The 15,469-nt window shown below is 56.0% G+C and overlaps 2 protein-coding genes across 3 annotated transcripts; both read left to right on the forward strand.

The window, feature by feature from the left end:
* The first annotated feature begins 12 nt into the window (after nt 1-12).
* Nucleotides 13-5,571, forward strand: MRI1 (methylthioribose-1-phosphate isomerase 1). Of its 2 annotated transcripts, XR_008420306.1 has the most exons (7): nt 13-194; nt 274-512; nt 1,331-1,506; nt 2,813-2,989; nt 3,068-3,292; nt 4,662-4,859; nt 5,457-5,571. XR_008420306.1 is itself a non-coding variant. In XM_019427522.2 (6 exons), the coding sequence occupies exons 1-6, from the start codon at nt 63-65 to the stop codon at nt 4,787-4,789; spliced, it is 1,077 nt and encodes a 358-aa protein (XP_019283067.2). In that variant the 5' UTR covers nt 13-62; the 3' UTR covers nt 4,790-4,900. The 2 variants fall into 2 exon arrangements, 1 of the variants encoding a protein (XP_019283067.2); XM_019427522.2 differs by lacking the exon at nt 5,457-5,571 and having other exon boundaries at nt 4,662-4,900.
* A 53-nt stretch (nt 5,572-5,624) lies between these two features.
* CUNH19orf53 (chromosome unknown C19orf53 homolog) lies at nt 5,625-8,362 on the forward strand. Its single transcript, XM_019427523.2, has 3 exons — nt 5,625-5,734; nt 5,813-5,868; nt 7,897-8,362. Exons 1-3 carry the CDS (start codon nt 5,635-5,637, stop codon nt 8,038-8,040), a joined length of 300 nt encoding a protein of 99 aa, XP_019283068.2. The 5' UTR covers nt 5,625-5,634; the 3' UTR covers nt 8,041-8,362.
* Nucleotides 8,363-15,469: the final 7,107 nt, after the last annotated feature.

The following is a 15,469-nucleotide window of genomic DNA, read 5'->3' on the forward strand; positions in this document are numbered from 1 at the left end:
CCCCCACCCCCCCCCCCCCCCGCCCCGTCCTTCCAGAGCGGCGTGAGCGAGGCGGCGGTATCATGGGCTTGGAGGCGATCCGCTACTCCCGGGGCTCGCTGGAGATCCTCGACCAGCTGCTGCTGCCCCAGCACAGCCGCTACGAGGCAGTGGGCTCGGTGCGCCAGGCCTGGGAGGCTATCCGCGCCATGAAGGTGGGACCGCGCGGCGCAGCGACGGGGCAGGGATGGGAGGGGGGCGGCCCCTTCTGACGCCCCGATCCCTCCCCTCCAGGTGCGCGGCGCCCCGGCCATCGCGCTCGTGGGCTGTCTCAGCCTCGCCGTGGAGCTGCAGGCGGGTGCGGGGGGACCCGGCCTCGCCGCACTGGTGGCTTTCGTGCGCGACGCGCTGAGCTTCCTGGTCACCGCTCGGCCCACCGCGGTCAACCTGGCCCGCGCGGCCAGCCAGCTGGCCGACGCCGCAGCCTTGGAGGCCGAGCGCGAGGGCGCCACGGAAGAGGCGGTCCGGGAGAGGTAGGGAGGCCTTGGGCCAAACACTGCTCCGCGTGGAAGCTGTTGACTCATCTTTTCGCACAGCGACCCGTTTTACATACAGGAAAACTGAGGCACGGCATGTCAGTCCAAGGCCACGCAAGCGGGACTAAGAGCCCTTACCGGACAGCTGGGTCCCAAGGCCCTTGCACTCAAGTTCAAGTCTCTTGAGTCTGCCTCCCCAGAACATGCCCAGCCCCATCTGCCTCGGAGGTCCCTTTTGCAGCCACTGCATTCATTCTCCTAGTTTTTCTTTTTGAGGAATTTTGCTTCCTGCCTTGATCCCTTCCCTGCCCTTTTGTTTTTCTACTCTTCTCTGTTGCAGCTACGTGGTCACTTGGCATGTTTCTTGACCTTACCCAGCTTACTCCCGTCTCAGGGCCTTTGCACACGCCGTCTCTTGCAGGCCAGGTATCCACAGAGCTTACTCTCTGTCAGGTTTCAGGTTTCTGTCTTCCCCACACCTCACGTAACACAGCTCATCCCCCCATCTCTGTCCCCTGACTCTGCTGCCTTCTCCTTCATTCATTGCTTACCACCTGCCTCCCCCACCCTAGCGGAAGCTCCACGGGGGCAGAGATTTTTTGTGCTGTGCTCTCCAGCGCCCATGAGGTACTCGGTAAACATACGTTAAGTGAGCAAGTGGTGTGACAGGTGACGGTCCAGAAGAGTGCAGGTCCCGCAGCCTGGAGAGGCTGTGAGCAGGAGGGCTCCCACTGAGCGGTGTTGGGCAGGGAGGAGGGGCTAGCCTGGGCCCCAAGGCCCGGTGGCTGGTGCTGAGAGCCCCTTGTCGGCCCCAGAGTGATGTGCTGTGCCGAGGACATGTTGGAGAAAGACCTCAAAGACAATCGGAGCATCGGGGACCTCGGAGCCCGCCACCTCCTGGAGCAGGTGGCTCCTGGGGGCGGCAAGGTGACCGTGTTGACCCACTGCAACACTGGTGCCCTGGCCACTGCTGGCTATGGCACAGCCCTGGGTGAGTGGGCATCATGGGAAGGGGGACGGGCCCCTTTTGGATGCTAGAGAAAGAAACCCTAGTCACTTTACCCACCAAAAAGATGTGAAGTTGTTCCTTTTTTTTTTTTAATAAGTTTAAGTACTTTTAAACATTTATTTATTTTTGAGAGAGAGTAAGCGAGTGGGGGAGGGGCAGAGAGAGAAGGACAGAGGATCTGAAGCAGGCTCCATGCTGACAGCAGAGAGCCCGATGTGGGGCCATGAGATCATGACCTGAGCCAAACTCGGATGCTTACCCGACTGAGCCAGCCAGGTGCCCCGGTGAAGTTATTCTTGTGCAGAAGTGCTTAGGTGGTTGGCTTCAGGTGTGGCTGGATCCAGGTGTTAGATAGTGGCATCAGGGTCCATCTATCCCTGTCCCCTAGATCCTGCCCTCCGTGATGGCATCATTCTCATGCTCCACGGGTCAGCAGGGAGGCTGCTAGGATTCAGATCATGAGGAAGAGAGCCAAGGGTCTCTGTGTTGACAGTGCTGGAAAAGTCTCCTTATATCTCAGGGGCTCTGATAGGGCCACTTGCCCATCCAGGATCAATCGGTCAACGGGCCCAGACTGAGCCTTGTGCTCAGAATGGGCACGATGTGAACTCCAAGAGGACTGAGAAGGGAGTGGCCCCCCAAAAGAAAGATTGGGATAGCTGTGACCAGGACAGTGGGGAACAGGTCTTGGGGGTCAAAATAGTAGATGCCACTTGACCCTAAATTCTCGGAGATTTGCCTACCTGCCTGGGTCCTGCCCTTGTGCTTGGGGACTGAGGCCTTGATGGCAAGATACTCGTTTATTCACTCAATAAACATCAGTTAAGAACCCGAGTACCCCTACCCCACCATTCCTGCATACATGCATTCTTCTATTCACTCAACGCTTACTAAGCACCTGCTGTGTACCAGGCACAGTTCTAGGCACTGGGGACCCAGCAGTGAAAACAGTAGACAAAACCTCTGCCCCAAGGAACAGGAAAGTAGGAAGAAGTAACACAAGCAAGTCGGTAAATACGCAGGCTGCGTTCGAGGGTGATGAGTACGAAAGAGCAGAGGAGGGGTGGGGGGGGTGGCTGTGCGAGATCGAGGAATCAGGGAGGGCCTCCCGGAGAAGGTGTTCTCTAAGCCCACACGTACCAGGCAGAGGAAACCATCACTGCAGGGGCCCGGGGATGAGACTGTGCCTGGCGAGGCTTTGGTGAGCTGTGCTTCTAAACAGCGAGCCGCTCGGCCCACGTGTCGCTGTCTGTTTCATCCTGACCTTCTGGTGGGCCGAGCCCTACAGGGGTGATCCGCTCGCTGCACACCCTGGGCCGTCTGGACCACGCCTTCTGCACGGAGACCCGGCCCTACAACCAGGGAGCCCGGCTGACCGCCTTCGAGCTGGTCTACGAGCGGATCCCCGCCACGCTCATCGCCGACAGCATGGCAGCAGCCGCCATGGCCCACCGAGGGGTGTCAGGTCAGCGGGCGCGATGCCGGTGGGCGGGGCTTCCAGGCGTCCGGGGCCAGGTTAGGACCCCAGCATCTTGCTCCCCAGCCGTCATCGTAGGAGCCGACCGCGTGGTTGCCAACGGTGACACAGCCAACAAGGTGGGCACCTACCAGCTGGCCATCGCTGCCAAGCACCATGGCATCCCCTTTTATGTGGCTGCCCCCAGCTCCTCGTGCGACCTCCATCTGGAGACAGGCAGGGACATCGTCATCGAGGAGCGCCCAGGGCGGGAGCTGACCGACGTCAACGGGGTCAGGATTGCAGCCCCCGGTAAGCTGGCCCCTTAGAGGTGGGCACCACGGCACCTGGGCACGTCCCTTTAGGCACCCTGGCCCCTTCCTGGGGGCAGGTGGATTTAGGGCATCACGGGCCTTCTGGGGCATAAGCGGCTCCTTCGACCCATTTCTTGGAACAGAAGCGTCTTGAAGGTCAGATTCAAGGTCGGAATGTACAACTAATGAGTTAGGAGACTTCAGGCAAGCTGTCCTGCTCTTCTCCATTTCGTTTTCCTCCCTTAAAGAAGAAATAAGAATACTGCCTAGCCCAGTGCCTGTGAAGAGACACTGATGCTCTCAGCTTCCCCACCCCACCTGGAGCAGGCTGCCTGAGTTCTCCCATCCCCAAGAGCCCCAGCGTTCACCGTCTGTGAGATGCACTCTTACTATGACCTGCCTCACAAACCCCTGGGTGGTCAGCGAATCAGCCCAGGTGACACGAGGAACCGCGCCTGACCCTTACTTAGTGCTCATTGGATAGTAACAATTACACGGGGCATCTGGGTGGCTCAGTCGGTTAAGTGTCGGACTTGAGCTCAGGTCATGATCTCACAGTTCGTGAATTCGAACCCCGCATCGGGCTCTCTGCTGCCAGCACAGAACCCACTTCAGATCCTCTGTCCCCGTCTGTCTCTGCCCCTCCCCCATGTGCACACACGCTCTCTCTCTCAAAAACAAACATTAAAAAAAACAAAGAACTGTGAGCCAGAGAAAACTGTTACAGGCCCCCAGTTTGCAGCCTCTTGTGTAAGTGGTGGTTATTCACCCAGCAAATATTTTAGAGTACCTGACCGATGCTAGGTGCTGTGCTAAACGCAAGGGATACAGGAATGAAAAAGTCATAAAATCCCTGCGCTTGTGGAGCTGACAATCCAAGATAAATAACAAAATCACAGTGTGTGTTAGAGGCGGGCAAGGGCTCAGGAGAAAAGGCAAGGAAAGGCACGGGAAGTGTTGGCGCAGGGAGATTTAGACAGAATGATTAGAGAAGGCGTCGCTGAGAAGGTGACATCTGAGCAAAGACCTGAAGGAAACGAAACAGCGAGTGAGTCGTATGTTGGAGGCAGAAGGGACTGCCCATGCAAAGGCTCTCGGGTGGGCTCTGTGAGGTTCTTAATGCGATCCTTGGAGCAGGCAGGAGCAGGATAGATGTATGTAAGACTTCTAAACCTTCTGAGACGATGCCAACAAGGTTGTTACTGAGTGCTAAAACCCGCCCCCTCATGCACTTGCAGAGTGACCATCCCCGGATTCTCAAGGATTCTCGAAGTCCCAGAACCCCAATGGGGGAGACAGGACACAACACCTTGAGAGCTGTCACAGAGCCAAATACTGCTTTCTTGCCTCCTCCTTCTCTCCTGCAGGGATTGAGGTTTGGAATCCTGCCTTCGATGTCACCCCCCACAACCTCATCACCGGCGGCATCATCACAGAACTGGGGGTCTTTGCTCCTGAGGAGCTCCGGGCAGCCCTAAGCACCACCGTCTCCTGAGGGTGGGGACCCCAGCTGGACCCCAGGAGTAACCAAGCTGACTCTCCATATCCTGCCCCCATTCCCTTAGGTTTTGTAATAAACTTATTCATTGAATGGCTTGCCCCAAAACTGACTTTCTTCCCCGCAGCTACACTTCTTCCTAGAGCAGGGAGAGCACACAGGGCCTTTGCATGGCTTTCAGAGCCCTGTAACTGGAGCCAGCCTGCCCAAGTTCAAAACCCAGCTCAGCCACTTTCTCTGCTGTGTGACCTTGGTCGAGTCACTTCACCTCCTCGTGCCTTGGTGTTCTCATGTATAAAATGTTCTCAGGTTGCTTCAGGGCCAGAACTAGGATGGTACTTGGGGTGCAGAATTTTAAACGGCACACCAAAAAGCTCAGTAATCAAGTAACAGCTTCTTGCACAACTTGACCGTACCTCACCCCTGACACTGGCCCTCATGCCAAGAAAATCTTACTTGCGATCTCAGGCACCTGCTCTGCAGGCTGTGGTTTGACGATTTTACGTTTATGATAGTAAAATTTTATGTTTAGGGGTACCTGGGTGGCTCAGTTGGTGAAGAATCCTAGACCAGCTTTTATGTACAAAGAGCATAAAACTAAGTTCTACAAAACAAATGAGCGCTCAGGAAGCGTTAGCTGATCAGCCTAACCTTTCTTTGGAAGGTTTTGCAAAGCCCTCCATATCATTTACGTCTGTGGGCGGCTGTCTCTTTAATGCGTTGCCCCGTTGTGTCCCGTGAGCCTTTGCGCGCGCCCCGCCGGCCCCACTGTATCCCATCGTGCTCTGCGTCTTCCGGCTGTATTTTCTCCCAGCCCCGCCTTTTCCGGTGCGTGCTGCATCATGGCGCAGGGACAGCGCAAGTTCCAGGCGCGGAAGCCGGGGAAGAGCAAGGCGGCGGCGGCGGCGGCCTCGGAGCGGAACCGAGGCCCGAGGAAGGGCGGTGAGGAGCTGTTGAGAGCTATGGGGGGCGAGGGGGACCCGGGGCTCCCCGGCCTCACACGAATGCGTCTCTTCCCAGGTCGTGTCATCGCCCCCAAGAAGGCACGCATCGTGCAGCAGCGAAAGCTCAAGAAGGTGAGTGGGGGCGTGCGAGGAGCCTGAAGGCGGTGATGGGCGGAGGATGGAGACTGGAGCCGGTGGGGGAGCCTGGAGGCTGGCGAAGGGCGGAGGGGGGAGCCTGGAGAACTCCGCTCTCTGAGCCTCAGTTCCGCCCTCCTGTGCCGTGGGTACCGGAACCTCCCACATCGTTCACCGGACCCCGTAGAAGCAAGGCCCGACGTGCAGGAAGTGTTAAACCCCCGCCAGTTGCTCTCGCTGTTACCGTTCGTTAGTGGAACTTGGGAGGGGAGGTGGCACGGGAAGTAGAAACCCCAGTTTCGAAGGAAGGCCGCGCGGGTGCGATCGCAGCCGTCAACGGCTGTTTCTTCACCCGAAGTCTCTTACCTGTCACATGGTCATAGTGATTGCACCTTTCTTCTAGAGTCGTAAGGATTTAATGCCATAGGGCACTTGTAAAGCGCTGAGAACAGCACGGGACTCAAGTAAACGTTAGCCGCGTTGGGTGTCATTTTTGTGGTTGTGTTTAAATGCAACTTCTTTATGTAGGTGGCTAGGGTGGATCTTATAAAGAAGTTTACAGAGATTTAAAACTAGTTTTACTGGAGTCAGATTTGAGTTCAAATTGTATTCCACTCGAACTAATGCATGATCTTGAGCAAGTCGTTTCGTTTGCTCAGAGCATAGGTTTTCTGAGACCCCAGGGCCTGCTTACCTCCATGTGGCAGCGGGAGGCGGACTGTCACATGGGCGTCTCAGTCTCAGCACATCCAAAACCAAACTCCTGATGCTTCCCTCTCCCTCCCCGACATGACCCTGCCACCGTTTTGATTCAGGAAGATTCTGTCCTTCCAGATACTTGGGATCATCGTTTCCCCCCCTTCTGTCACATTTGGGTCTGATCCCGTCCTTTTTTGCCCTCAGTATTAGTTTAGAATCCACCCATTTCCCACCTCCCTGACCCCCTTCCTGTTCCCACCCCATCAACTACCACCCGGACCAGTGCAGGTGCACCCTCCCTGATCTCCTACCCCCCACCACAGCAGCCAGAGGGCGCCAGTGAGCACCCAAGTCTGGCCGAGCCCCTCTGCTCCCAGCCGTCAGTGTCTCCCACGTGACCCCGAGAAAAGCTCAGATCCTCTCTGTGGCCCACAGGGCCCTGCGAGATCTGCCCTTGTCGCCTCCCTGCCCTAATCTCCCACTCTCCCCCTTGCTCACTGGCCCCTTAACTACTCCTTATCCCACCTCAGCACTTTTGCACTCGCTGTTTCCTGTGGGATTCTTCTCCCAGAAATCCACACGGCTCCCTTCCTCTGAGTCTAGTCTGACTGCAGGCATTACTTCCGAGCGGCTGTCCTTGGTAACAGCCCCCACCCCTCGCTTGTTATCCCTTGTTTTTTTCTTCCACAGCAGCACTTACCATCACTTTCACCTAGTGGGTTATGGGTATTTATGTTGTCTGCATATACATGCTGAGTGTCAGCTCCCTGAGAGCAGAGACTTTTCTGTCTTGTTTGCTGTTCTGTTCCCTGCATCTAGGTATGTGACAGTCGTGGTGGTCATGGTCATTGGAACTCATAGGCAGGATGGGGCAGTTTGGGAAATAGGATTAAACTACCAGTTTTGGACCCAAACCCGTGTGCCTTTGCTTTCTGACATTTCTGTCTCAGAGCCCCAGGCCACCATCTGCCAAGTGGAGATAACACGTGACAAGAGGGGACTGGTGCCTGGAAACTGAGACCAAAGGCTCTGGGCATGCTGGGTTCCAGTCCCCCTTCGCTCACACTGTCTTGGGAACCCTGGGCAGGTGCCTCCACATTGCTAGAACGTGTTTCCCCATCTGTAAAATGGGTATGCGTAGAGGTTTAGAAGCTGAGGTTCAGAGATGAGAACAGGACTTGTGTTTAAACCCCAGACCCCAGGTACCATTCGTGGGAAGTTGCTCATCCAGTCTCCTGTGAGCTCTTGGCAGAAAGAGGGTGACGGGTCAGCCCCCACCCCCCCACCTCAGGACCCAGTTTCACCGTCCTGTGGTTGCCCCCTCAGGACCTGGAGGTCGGGATCCGGAAGAAGATCGAACATGACGTGGTCATGAAAGCCAGCAGCAGCCTGCCCAAGAAGCTGGCGCTGCTGAAGGCCCCCGCCAGGAAGGAGGCAGCCTCTTCCTCCTCCACCAAGACGCCTTCCTAAGGACGCCAGCCCAGTGGAGGCCATCGGCACAGCCTCCGTGCTCAGATCCATGCCGGTGACCCCGCAGGTGGCACCGCAGGGAGGAGCCGAGCTCTCCAAAGCCTTGGGTTCACGCACCTCGAGTTTCCTTGGGGAAAGAGTAGGTGAGCCCAAGAGTAGGTGAGCCGCGGACCTGAAACGCCCCGGTCAGACTCCCAGGGCCCGAAGAACCCCGGAAGCGGAGGAAATGTCCGCCAGTTTCTTGTGTCCTCCTCCCCCTCCTCAGGTCTTCCCTCCACTGGTTTAACCCAGAGCAATAAACCTGACCGCCGTTCCTCCCGCATGCCGTTCACGTGCTCCTGTGAGTGGGCCGTTTCTGGAGCTGGTGCCTCAGTGCCCCGACCCAGGCCAGTCCCGGCGGCTTCCACCGGAGAACGGCGTGTGCCCGGGGAGGGACGGAGAGGCTTCTGCACCTTCAGCCCAGGAGCCGAAGAAGAGGCTTTTCGTCCCTCACACCCTGGGCCCTTCCCACCAGCTTCCTCGCTTACCTGACACCCCCCTGCAGGCATGCCCAGGTCACTGCCTCTGCCAGAGGCCAGCCAGGCGTCCCGGGGAGCTCCTTTCCCGCCCGTGTGACAGGCTGACGCCACCTGGTAGGGTCTCCGTGCCGGGTAAGCCCGGATGCGCTCGTCAGCTGCTCGAGGCCACCTCGACGTTTAGTCCTGACGGCTCGTATGTGTGCAGCACTGCGAGTGGCCCAGGCGCCCTGCCAGTGCTTTCCGTGCCAGCCCAACCCTCGTGATGCCCAGGCTAGGTGGTGTGAACGCTACCGAGCAGGGATTTGCACAGCCGCTAACGGGGTCCCCGATCCCCACTGCCCGTTCGCCGCCTCTCCTGCTCCCTCCTGGGTCCCTCCTCCCTTCGGTCATTGTTTGCGGTCCTGCTGGACCACACGGTGCCTGTGAATCAGCCAAGAGCTTGTCGGCCTTCTTCCCGCACCCCCAGCACCCCCACCATGCCCCAGGGGTGTGGGGAGCAGGTCACAGCTGACGGACTCGGCTGCAGTCTGGGTGACACTGAGCTGCTGTCCAGGGGAGGTGGTGGCACCTGTGGGTGCGGTCGGCAGCACATTTGGGTGACCAATGCCCTGGTGGCCTGTCCTTTCCCGGCCAGCCTAACCCACCGCTGGCAGCTTTTCTCGATCCCGTGGAGTGGTGGTCAAAATTTTTTGAACGACTAAAATTTTTCTGCACAGTAGGGGACGACCGCTGTGGAGAACGGTCTGGTGGCCCCTCGCTCAGTAAGTTCAGCGTAGAATTACCCACGACCCGGCCGTTCCACTCCCGGGCACGCGCCCAAAAGGATTGAGGACAGGGGCCTGACCAACGGCTCGGACGTGAGCGTTCACAGCGCTGCCAGTTTCAGTCACCAGAAGACAGAAATGGCCCAGATGTCCCTGAGCAGACGGAGGATAAAGGGCGTGTTTGCACGACGGAGTCACATTCTGCCGCGAAGGTACAAAGCGCCAGCTCGCTGCCTCGTTGAACCTCGAGTCCACGCTCCGGGAGAGGAGGCCGCTGTGAAAGGCCACGTGCTGTATGCTCTCGTTTATGGGAGACGTCCCGAACGGGCCAGCACGCGGAGAACCAGAAAGCAGATGGGTGGTTTTGGGGGGGACCCGGGAGGGGGGGGCGGGGTCCACCACTGGACGCTGGGGTCACGTCCTGCAGGAAGAAAAGGTTTGCAGGGGCGGCTGCTGAACATGAACGTGCTGAATGCCACTGAGCTGTGGGCTTTTTTTTTTTTTTTCTAAGTTTGTTTTGAGAGGGGGAGAGAATCCCAAGCAGGCTACACACTGTCCATGCAGAGCCCTGTGCGGGCCTCGATCTCAGGAACTTGAGATCGTGACCTGAGCCAAAACCAAGAGTCTGAATGCTTAACTGACCGAGCCACCCAGGCTCCCTGAACTACTCTTTTAATTGACAGATTTTATTTGTGAGCAGTTTCGCACACACAAAAAATTGTAAGTTATGACTTGAACGATCAGGGCTGGGGCACCTGGGTGGCTCTTTTTTTTCTTTTTCTTTTTTCTTTTTTTTTTTTTTTTAAGTTTATTTTGAGAGAAACAGAAATAGCACAGGTGGGGGAGGGGCAGAGAGAGGGAGAGAATCCCAAGCAGGCTCCACTCCGTCAGCCTGGAGCCCTACGCAGGCTCCCGGATGGAGAGATCGTGACCTGGGCGGAAACCAAGAGCCACTCAGGTGCCCCAAGCGTCCAACTCTTGATCTCCGCTCAGGTCTCGATCTGAGGGTTATGAGTTCAAGCCCCACGCTGGGCCTGAAGCCTACTATTCAAAAAAAAAAAGAAAGAAAAATTGGGACTTGTGGCAACAGGACCCAAATTTGATGGAAAGACTACTTTGGGGTTTCCCCGGATCCAGCGCTCAGGTTTCTGGGGCGGGGGGGGGGGGGGGGAGGCTGGAGGATGGAGGGCAGGCCTGGGGTCGGGAGTCTGATCCTCAGGGCACGCCCCACCTTGAGCCCCATTTGGTCAACCTGGGCGCCCCTGCCATCTGGTCACAGCACGGTGGTTTATCCCCTAAGCAGACAGCGAGCGGCTTCTGCCTTTTGAGAGGAAGCCACATTGCCCGCCGGGCATTTGTTGTCTACCTACTGTGTGCCGAGCACAGCTAGGTAGAGCTGAGAACTGGCATTCTAGTGGAGAGAACAGAAAACAAACCTCAGGCTGGCCACCGCCCCCTTGTCTCCCGTCCTGCCTCCTGCTGTGGTTCCCTCCGCCTCCCGGATGCCGCCTCCGGGAGCCCCTCTCGGCCCTCCCGCACCTCCACCCCCAGGAGTGGTCACTCTGCTCCGCTCCAGACTTTGCTCCTTTGTTCACTGCTGAGCCTCCCAACACCTAGGACGGTGCACAGTAGGTGTTCACTGAAGGAAGGAAGTAATGTATTGTTTCTTTTTTTTTTTTTTTTTTTTTTTTGCAAGGAAAATTTTGCATTTCAATGAATCAGTTCTGGTTATTCAGTGCATCATCTCTATACAACACACCCTTCCGGGTTAATCTGATTCATAGCATTGTCTTTGACCTCTCGGCTCCGTAAATTGTAACCAATTGATAGCAATATAAAACCACTCTTATCTGTAGACGTGCAAATCCCATCCGGTCCGGAAGAGGTTTCTTTGACAACCCTCCTCCCCTGTGGAAAAAAACAATTTGCCCCCATCTGCACGTGGATTTGGGTAAATAGTCTGATATGTAAAAGTGCCTGTTCTCCAGACTCTCTTTTGAACCGCGGAGAACATCTGCCTGCTTCCCACATGAGCTCAATAAAAATTTTAACACGTGTCCGTCTTTATATGTCCGTGAGACTCATGATTTCTTCCTCTTTTGGAAATTCTCGTTTAAGCTTTATCTGGAATCTTGGAGGGGCAAGGACTGGGGGAAGGTGGGCTCCAAGGGCCCTCTGGTGCCTCCCTCGGCCACCAGGAGGCACCTCGAATCCAGGCCAGTGCCACTGAGGCTGGCGGCGCCCCGGCGGGCCAGGGACTCCCGTAACCCTGCTCCCTTTGTCCCTCTGACGCCGGCCCTTGTGAGGAGGACCCCAGGGGCGAGGAAAAGGCATTCAGGCGCAACAGGTATGAGGTCTGGAATGTCAACCCACTCGTTCCCCTTTCCCCCAACCCCCGCAGCCTCCCCAAACGGCCTCTGCCAGCGGCATGGCTTTTCCTTCTCTGCTCTTCCTTCCACCTGCCCACAAAATCCCCCCGTCGGTGCGGAAACCAAGAGCCCCAGACTTTGGGAAACCCCTCCACCTTGAGTTCAGGGTCAGTTTCTGCCGCTTCCTGGCTGTGTGACCTTGAGCGAGTCCTGTCACTTCACTGAGCTTCAGTTTCCCCATCTGCTGAATGGGGATCTTAACGCCCCTCCCTCAGGAGAATTCTGGAGCCCGAGGGCTGTGAGAGTTGCCTTTGTCCAAAGATCGGAGCCCGAGACTAGCCACTCAGCCGGTCCTCTCTTGCCCGCCACCCTGGCCCTCTCCCCAGGGCCAGAGCAGTCACTGAGTGTGGCTTTTCAGATACAATTATTCCTTCCCAAGCCTCTCCTGTCTTGCTTCCATCATCCCCCTCCGCCTGAATGCCCGTTTTTCCTGGCGGGGCCCTGACAGTCAGCCCATGAACCTGTGTTCCAAAAGGGAAGAAGAGAAATGTAAGAAGTAAATCTTGCCAGTTGGACAGGCCAGAGGGGCTGCATCAGAACCAGGAAGTGAAACTGCTCCGCCTGGTTTCCTGCCTGAGTCAACAAGGGCATGGGTTGGTGCAGGGGGCTGGCAGAAGGGAGGGACCCTGGAAAAATTGGGGTGGGGTGGCCACAGAGCTGGGGGCCCTTATCCCCCTTCGTCTGAGCCGCCGGGGCCACCCTATTTCCCACGGGTCTCAAATACATGTGGGTTTGGGGTCAGGAGCTGTGGATGCCTAGACAATGAGCTCACAGCGGCCTGGCGGGATAAACGTGGCTTCCATTTCTCTGAAGCCCAAGTTCGTCGGCTGCGTGGAGAAGGGAGGACATGTGAATGTCCGGAACCTGGCTCCCAACCTCTCCTAAAAGCATTGCTGGGAGGAGAGCAGGCCAAGAGATTCCCAGGGGCCTTTCGGACCTCATATATTCTCCTGGGATCACTGCGTGGCCTGGGGTAACTTTCTGACCTTCTCTGGGTCTCATTCCTCTGCAAAATCAGGGAAATGGAATAGAATGTTGGTGTTTTCCCAAACTCTGTGCATTTGATCCCCAGCAATGTGACAGAACCACCCGCAGGGCTTGAAGGCGGGGCCCTATCCTTTCCCTGAGCAAGTTCACCTTGAGCAAGTTCACCTGGCCTTTCTGTGCCTGATGGGGATGGTGACAGTATTAATATCTAATGTCAGAGAATAAAATAACATCCTCACTCTGTGATACCCTAGTCTCCATTCCTCCTATGGTTAACCCACTAGAGCAGCCTGGGGTGACTTCTCCGATTCAACGTCTCAGGACACCCACTGACGCATCCTCAGGGACCGGGACCCGGGCTTAGCTGACACAGCCACGTTCCAGTTGCTGAAGAGGATCACGGGTAAGGGTGGCTCTGGGGTCCTGTTGGCAAGGGGAGCACCCGAAACGTGGGCTTCACTGAAGTCCCTCCTCATCCTCCCCATCCTTCCCCATCGGTCCGTCTTTGCCTCAACTTTTCTGGCAATAAGTCTAGGGCATCCCAGACTGGATAACTTCGGGCAAGCGCTTCCCTCTCCAAGCCTCAGTTTCCTCATCTGAGAAATGGAGGCAACGAGCCCCACTTTGCAGCACTGTTGGAAGGCTTAAACGTGATTATATGCTAGGGGCACCGGGGTGACTCAGTTGGTTAAGCATCCAACTCTTGATTTCGGCTCAGGTCATGATCTCACAGTTAGTGAGTTCGAGCCCCGCCTCAGACTCCATGCTGACCGTGTGGAGCCTGCTTGGGATTCTCTCTCTCTCTGCTCCTCCCCAGCTTGTGCTTTCTCTGTCTCTCTCTCAAAATAAATAAACTTAAAAAAAAAAAAGTGATAATATGCCAGAACAGCAAGAGCACATTATTATGCACGTTGTTCCTGCTGCTGCTATTATGGCAGGTTGTGGTGTCTCAAGACCACTGCTGTCCAATAGAAGTTAACCATGCATGTCGCCTATGTAACTTTAAATGTCCTGATACCAAATAAAATATAAAAAAATAAAAGGAAACAGGTGGAATTAATTTGAATCATGTATTTTATTTAACCCAAACTTACCTAAAATATTACCATTTCAACACATCAGTATAAATAATTCTTGGGGCGCCTGGGTGGCTCAGTCGGTTAAGCGGCCGACTTCGGCTCAGGCCACGATCTCGCGGCCCGTGAGTTCGAGCCCCGCGTCGGGCTCTGTGCTGACAGCTCAGAGCCTGGAGCCTGTTTCAGATTCTGTGTCTCCCTCTCTCTCTGACCCTCCCCCGTTCATGCTCTGTCTCTCCCTGTATCAAAAATAAATAAACGTTAAAAAAATTTTTTTTAAAATAAATAATTCTTAGTGAAATATTTTGCCTTTTTTTCCTAAGTCCTTTTCTTTTTTAAGCAACTTTTTTTTTTTTAACGTTTATTTATTTTTAAGAGAGGGAGAGAAGGGGATAGAGCATGAGCAGAGGGGGGAGGCACAGAATCTGAAGCAGGGACAGCTCAGAGCCAGACGTGGGGCTCGAACTCACAAGCTGTGAGATCACGCTTAACCGACTGAGCCACCCAGGTGGCCCTCCTACTAAGTCCTTGAAATGCATCTTGTTACATTTACAGCACACCTCAATTCCGCCCGGCCCCATTTCAAGGGCTCAAAGGTCACTTGTGGCCAATGGTGACCCTACTGGACAGCACAGGTCGGAGGGAGTTTACTGAATGGTGGGTTGGGCACCGGCCAGAAAGTGCAGCTGGAAATTCCTGGAAGGAAAAAGCCAGTTTCCATATGGGGTGGGGAGACTGGGGACAGCAATCGGGCCACTTAAGGGCCAGCTTCGGTGTTTCCCGCTTTGTAGACATTTCAGCGGAACGGGAACAGAGTTTGAGTTGGCTCAGTCGGTAGGTTACGGGTTGACTGCTGTGTGCCGGCTGCTGTTCGGGTGCTTGCGGTGTAGCAGTGCACCGATTACCCAAACGACCGCCCCCGAGGGTCTCGGTGGAGAGGAAAGAGTCAGAAACTAAACAGCTGCTAAAACACATGCAGAAATGTAACGATAATGGCGAAAAGCGTGCCGAAGGGGAAACGTCGGGTTTTCTAAGGACAGGGGAAAGGAAGGATGGCGTGGGCCGTGGGGGCGGGGCCGGCGATCAAGACCAAGGGCGGCTTCCGGGCGAGAGACGGTGTCCAGGACAAAATGGGTCGGAAAAACAATTAGAGGTGATCGGATTCGACAAGTATTAGTTCAATCTTACGAAATTGCCATTTTAGTCGGTCAAAACCGGTCGAAAATCAGCAACTGCCTATGACTCAACGTAATGTTCAGGGCATAGAATGGATTAGGGGTTCCTCTCTTAGGGCTTGAGTTGAGCTCTGTTTCTAGAGAGGAGGTCTGCAGCCCCCATGAGCTCCACAAGGAGACTGTGATCCTCCCCGCCCCCCGCCCGCCCCGCCATCCCCCAAAACATCAAAACTTGACTCCGCGCCCAGAGACGCTGAGAGAGTTTCTCGCATCACACAGCCCAGAGGGAGGAGGGGCCGAGCTGCTGCCCTGGAATCCCGCCGCTCAGTCTCGCTCCCTGGCCGAGCCTTGTTGATTGTCCCCTTGCGGAGCCCGGAAGCGACCCTCAGTAAACAAAGCCGTGTGTGGGCGCAGCCCCAGCTGCCCGGGGCGCGCTGTCCAGCCGGAGGGGGGCGGGAGAGGAATGTTGTGAATGAACCC

The sequence above is a fragment of the Panthera pardus genome, unplaced genomic scaffold, assembly GCF_024362965.1.
Source record: "Panthera pardus isolate Hobbes unplaced genomic scaffold, ASM2436296v1 HiC_scaffold_8, whole genome shotgun sequence".
In the NCBI taxonomy this organism is placed as follows: domain Eukaryota; kingdom Metazoa; phylum Chordata; class Mammalia; order Carnivora; family Felidae; genus Panthera; species Panthera pardus.